Source organism: Cucurbita pepo, chromosome LG20, assembly GCF_002806865.2.
Source record: "Cucurbita pepo subsp. pepo cultivar mu-cu-16 chromosome LG20, ASM280686v2, whole genome shotgun sequence".
Classification (NCBI taxonomy): domain Eukaryota; kingdom Viridiplantae; phylum Streptophyta; class Magnoliopsida; order Cucurbitales; family Cucurbitaceae; genus Cucurbita; species Cucurbita pepo.
The window spans coordinates 1371237-1377236 of NC_036657.1; the positions used below are offsets into that span (position 1 = coordinate 1371237).

Genomic DNA, 6000 nt, shown 5'->3' on the forward strand with positions numbered 1-6000 from the left:
ACTCTCGAATCTTCTAATGGTTATGCTATTAAGCTCTACCTAAAAAAGAAAAAACATGCAACAAATATTCCTCCATTGTATTGGAAGCCTCATGCATGACTTTTGGCTGTAAAATTGGAGACATTTGTATGTAAGAATATAAGAATAAATTAAGAAAAAAAGACTTTTAAAAAATTAGTACAATATTATGTTTTTGAAGAATATAAGAATAAATGAAGGGGAAAAACGTTTTAATTTTTAAATTTACTATTATTTTTTTCTTTCTATATTTCTAGAATAAGAAAAAAAAAAAAAACTTAGTCTTTTATTATTATTATTCTTATTATTTTTTTTGTCTATAATTATTTTTTTAGTTCATTAAATATTAAAATAAGAGATGAAACCATCTACATTGGATAGAATAATTAATATTTTATCAGCTCAATGGCAAAACCATGATCTCTTTTGTCACAAAAAAGAGTCAAATAAGTTTATAACTTGTCTTTTAGCATAACTTTGATCGGCACCAAACTTGCGATTGGGTAGCACTCATTTCTCAGCAACAAGTAAGTTAAGTCTATTCGTTCTCGCGTTGCCTACGGCCAAACGACATATGCTCGAGCCTCTAGCCCCGGTTCAAGAAGAAAGTTTTAAGAAACGGAGACAGAGAGATTTTGAAAGAGAGTTTTGAAAGGATGATTTGAGAAATTGAAATAGGTGTTATAAGAGAATGTAAGTAAAAGGCAACAACGACGACTTCCCCAACATGAAAGGCAATGGAGACTGGGGACTCGGAAGATAGAGAAGGACTCTCCCCAACATGAAAGGCAATGGGGTATGCGACTCGACAGGGCAATGTGTGTGATCCACTGTTCATATCGTCGTCACCGGTGACATTCAATCTGGAAGCTTTCAATTGTATAAAGTGTACAGATAGCAAGTTTTGGTTTGTAGATTCCTTCTGTTTGCCTTCATTCGTGAGCCTGAAGTCTGTTCATTCTATCATCGCATTATTATTACTCCCTTCTAGGACCTTTGTCTGCAACCTGTTTGTAGAAATGCTCATGTGAAATTCCTGCCCCGTGTTTCACGCCCATTTCTATTGAAAAATCCAAAATGGCTTCCACCTTATTCGTACTCAATTCATTCGAAAGTTTAACTATATTGTTATATCAATCTTTCATAAAACTAGAAGCGGGGACGAAAATTGAGACTTGAAATAGTATGATAATGCCATGAAACGAAGTTCAGGTACCATTGAACCTTACAGAAAATGGTTAAAACATAGCTTCAAGTTGTCCATACTTACCATGCGAGTCAAATGGCCATTGATTTAACACAGCCAACTTTACCATTCAAAGGGGCCTATAGAGATTATTAGCCAATTGCTTGCAATGACCATCTTGGATTTCTTGAACCGAGGAATTTGATCCTCGGAGAGCATACGCTAAGCGTGTGCGCAAGCTTAAGGAGGTCGCTGCGAGAATCATGTCATGAAATACAAAGGCTCCACATTGCTTACACGATGATCCTGTAACCAAAGAGAAGGGGGGAAAGTACTAATAAAAACGAGAAGCTCCGCGAATCGCATAGGTTAACATCTGTGTGTCCTCCAGAATACATAAACTACACCTACAATACATCAACAAGACTAACGAGGGGCTGGCTGGCTTGATATAACCTGATCCAACACCATCCATCCATCCATCCACAATGGTTCCATTATTACGTTGAGGAAGGGCCCGCCATGGAACTCACCTTCTTGAGGAGGCCTTCAATATCGCTCTCCAATTTGGCTCTCATGTCTGGGGAGAGATTGTCTCCTGACTTCTCCAACATTGACGTCATCATCTGAAGATTCTTCCTTATAAACTCTATAGGCGGTGTCTCACCTGCTTGATTTCCTAATTCACCTGATTTTGATGGGTTCAGAGTGCCCTCAGAAGCTGGATACGCCAGTGCCGTGCAAGCCCGGTCTGAGTCCGATGTCTTGGGGGGAACCGAGAGATGATAGAGCTGATATTTTAAAAGAGTTGGGCCAAAAATGTTGTTCTTCTTTAAACTCCGAACTGCTTCCATGGCGTCGGCGCTTCGGAGGAAAACTATCTCAACAGTGGAATCCTTGAACTGAATCTCTGATTCCTTCAATGATCCAAACTGGCTAAACGTACTAATAACTTGCTCCCGGGGAGGTAAGGGAGCTTCTGAAGAGAAAGTTAAAAGAAGAAGAGATCCTAAGCCTCCACCATCAGTTTCGACTCTGTTATAAATATATGATCTGCTGTCAGAAGGATTTGGATGGTTCAAACTAGCTTCACCTTTTCTCCTCCTCCTCCTCCTCTTAGGTTTAGTCAATTGGGAATCTTTTCCCTGACTAATGTCAATACCCATTCGATTTAAATCAGGTATATCTGAGGATAAGATAGCCTTCTCCTTCCTCTTTCGCTTTTTGCCCCCAGTCTTGCTCTGATCTTGGCCAATTGTCTGATAATTCACTGACTGGTTAGGCGCTCCTGCAAAATCCACTTTATTTTGCTCTACAATTACATCAAGTGGTTGTGGAGCTGTGACCTGTAGATCAATGAAAAACGAACCAGGTTTATTGCTGTTATTCACATCCATGAATTCAGTAGACACCTTTGAATGCTCCTCCTTAGTAGCTCCAAGTTTCCTTCTCTTCTTTGGCTCAGACTTTTGTTGGGAGATGACATGGCTCACAGCCTGCCGATTATCCACCAACACGCCAGATACGGTACCGCTTCCATTTAAATCTGGTATCTCCATTGTTGGTTTACTCTGCGGATGTGATTCATTGTTCTTTCGCTTCCTCCGCTTCGTTATACCATTGGGTGAGAGAGGTTCGAGCTCTGGTGAATCTATGTTAATGTTCACATCTGACAAGGCAGAAAGGGATTTAGTCTTCAATTTCCCCAAGCTATCTCCATCTTTTTTTGACTTAACATTGGAAGTCAGAGGGCTTTTTTTCTGTGCATCTCCTACAGGACATATTTCAGGTTGTCCAGTCAAACCCACATCACCAGAGATTAGTTCGGATCTCATTGCCTGACCTTTTCTTTTCTTGATCCCAGATTTAGGCGTCGAGGAAGGATGCTTAACCTCCGACACCTTTCCCCCAAGAAAAAATAAATCGGCTGCCATTGCCTCATTTTGGCCACCATTGACAGATTCATCATGAAACATCAAAATTCTAAACCTGGAGAAGAACTGCGCAACCGCATCAAAGTTGCTGATTTCGTTTGGATAAAGACAATCTACAGCAGTAAAATGAAGCTCAGAGAGAAACTCAGCTGGTGATGCACTCATCAACTCTTGATTATCAGCGACATCGCTCCCACTGGTGATATTCCGGTACCACTTCTTCCAGAACTTGCCACTGCATTTAGATAGCAATGGGGTTTCATTCTGGCCCTCGACTGCATATTCATCCGCATCTTCGCCATAAATTTTAAGAGCTCTAATATCATCTGTTTCAGCTGGCATACCTTTCTGCCCCCAGTTTATATATGGAAAAGATAAATACTTGCTCTTCTTCCGCTCTCGTGTCTCAGACCTCTTTTCCGACGTTCCTTTGCTCTCATCATCGAAGTTTTCTACACCAGAATCCTTAATTTCATCTGTTAATGGATTGATCACCTCTCCCTTGATTGAGGAATCCATTTCACTAGATTCAAAATCTTCAATCTTTTCATGTCCTTTTCTCTTTGCAGATTTTGGTTCTATTCCTCCATTAGAAATTGCCATTCTTCTGGAGCTCCTTTTCCTAGCTTCCATGCTTCCATCTAGAACCTTGTTAGGATCTTCATTCTTCCCTTCCATCTTTTCGCACAGAACATCTGATCCTATGGATGGTGTCTCTAATGGCGAGTTCTGTGTGCCCCCTTCTACCTGTTCTTCATCTGCAACTGTAACACCAACTTTGCTTTTTCTCACTGATTTGCCCACCTCATTGTCTTCATCATCATGAGTTTCCCTGAGTTGATGCAAAGGTAACTGCTGGTGCCCTATTGAGCTTTGAAAAGCTGCTAATTGATTGTATAGGATACTCAACTCAAACGCTCCACATAGGGAAACAGTCTCTGCAAGACCCTTAACACGTGCTAGGAATGTTTCGGGTTCATACTGAGCAATAGAATATTTAGCAAGTAGACTAGACTTGCGCCCACGCAAGGAAGCTGCATCCTTTGATTCACCATTACCTTCTAAAGGGTAATTTCGTTCTGAAATACACGAACACGACATCTCCAACTTCACACACCTACCAAACTCATCCACGGCTTTCTCTACGGCTCCGAGGAAGCTTCGAGACTTGGATTTCCCAGACATTTGCTCAAAGTTATCAGCGAAGGGTATCAACTGAGATGGAGAGCACCATGTCATGTGGCTGCTTCCAAAATAGCCAACTAATAGACTATCATCCCGGCTACTTATGTCACTCTCTGCTGCATCCGAAGGATATATCTTCCCAGGCCACCATGTCTGACTTTTCGTCTTGACCCATATCACATCACCAACCGAAAATTTGTTCTCTTGACCATTTTCAATAACCTGTTTTGCATCTCCAGCTTCTTTCGACATTTCTTCCATTCCTATCGACTTGGAAGGTTCTGGTTCTTCCTGCTGAACGTTCGAGAAGTCCATTGCAAGTGGCATACCATCTCCGGGGACTTCCAAGTTCTCACCTGTAGACACACCACCTAATTCCACAGTGTTGCCTTCTTTCTGGTCATTCTCAGCCTCACCACCATTACCATCGTCTGCTTCAGCATCACCTGCTGCAACCACACCAGCATCCAAAATTTCTCTCTCAGAACCATCTATTCTCTTCTCATCTTCCTCATTCCTCAATTCGACATTGCTAATCTCAGCCTCGTTACTGCAATCACTAACCACTACGCCATTTTCAGCTACCAGAATCTCCGCCGTTAATCCCGCACTCAAATCAGCCAATCCAGAAAACCCCGAAATATCCTCGCTAGTTTCAATCGCAGGACTTTGAACTTTTAGGGTTTCTGGGGTTTTGGGGTCTTCCATTCCTACTCTAACCACGTCTTCCCCAAATCATCAAAACCACACCATCAACGAAGCTGACGAAGTGAAAACATTAAGGGGGAAAAGAAAACCATAAGCATTACAACACTGATTACAAAAAAACGATCAAACAAACCTATTCTCCAATAAACAATACCTCAAAAACAATCAAACAACAAACTCAGCAGCAAAAACACAGAGTGGGAAACAAAAGAGCAAAACAGAAAGAGAGAATCCAAGACGAATAACAAAATAGCCGATTTGAAAACGCAATTTACAGAGATCAAACTCACCCGAGTAGAAACCTAAAGGAGAGAGATTACGGGATTATCACAGCGAGGCCTTCAAAGTGAGTGAGAGAGAGAGAGAGAGAGAGAGAGAGAGAATATTTGCATGATAATTGTGAAAGCGGGAAGACAAAGAAAGGGAAATCGTGAAGAAAGAAAGCATACAAATCTTACTTGCAGGCGCTGAAAAGCTTGGGAAAAGGCCGAGGATTCCACAATTACGGTGACAGAGAAAGGCTTATGAACAAGTAATTAGTTTTAATCTAATCTAATTTCATTCAATTTAAAGCCACTACTCAATTCTCTTCGCCTCCACCGCGCCGACTACAAATCCATCCCAACAAGACTCGCCTTCTTCATCCTTCAATTCTTTTTTTCCCCCAAATAATAATACTAATAAANAATTTTTTTTTTTTTTTTTTTTTTGTTTTTTGAATAAAGGTCTAATTGTGGATCCATACAAACTGACCTATGACAACTCGATCCTAGAAATCGATCAACTCGAGTATATCTAAGTAGAAAACGACGATGTCAAGTCACGTGTTAATTAAGTAACGCTTGAAACGGATAACATCATTTCCGAGATATTATTAAAATATTATCAATTATTTTTTCAATTAATATTCTTTCATTAATTAACTTGTAATTGACATTTATCTAAAATGAGTCGAATAAACCAAACCAC

The 6000-nt window shown here is 40.4% G+C and overlaps 1 protein-coding gene across 3 annotated transcripts; it reads right to left on the reverse strand.

The window, feature by feature from the left end:
• Positions 1–1199: 1199 nt before the first annotated feature.
• On the reverse strand, positions 1200–5714 carry LOC111782743. Of its 3 annotated transcripts, none has more exons than XM_023663538.1 (2): positions 5490–5714; positions 1200–5084 (listed from the first exon to the last, which is right to left on the reverse strand). In XM_023663538.1, the coding sequence occupies exon 2, from the start codon at positions 5029–5031 to the stop codon at positions 1705–1707; it is 3327 nt and encodes a 1108-aa protein (XP_023519306.1). In that variant the 5' UTR covers positions 5032–5084; positions 5490–5714; the 3' UTR covers positions 1200–1704. The 3 variants fall into 3 exon arrangements, with proteins under 3 accessions (XP_023519306.1, XP_023519308.1, XP_023519307.1); XM_023663540.1 differs by having other exon boundaries at positions 5481–5714; XM_023663539.1 differs by lacking the exon at positions 5490–5714 and adding an exon at positions 5322–5474.
• Between the last annotated feature and the right edge of the window lie 286 nt (positions 5715–6000).

Excerpts from the sequence above, each read along its gene's own strand:
- LOC111782743 (XM_023663538.1), bottom strand. The coding sequence starts at position 5,031 with ATGGAAGACCCCAAAACCCCAGAAACCCTAAAAGTTCAAAGTCCTGCG.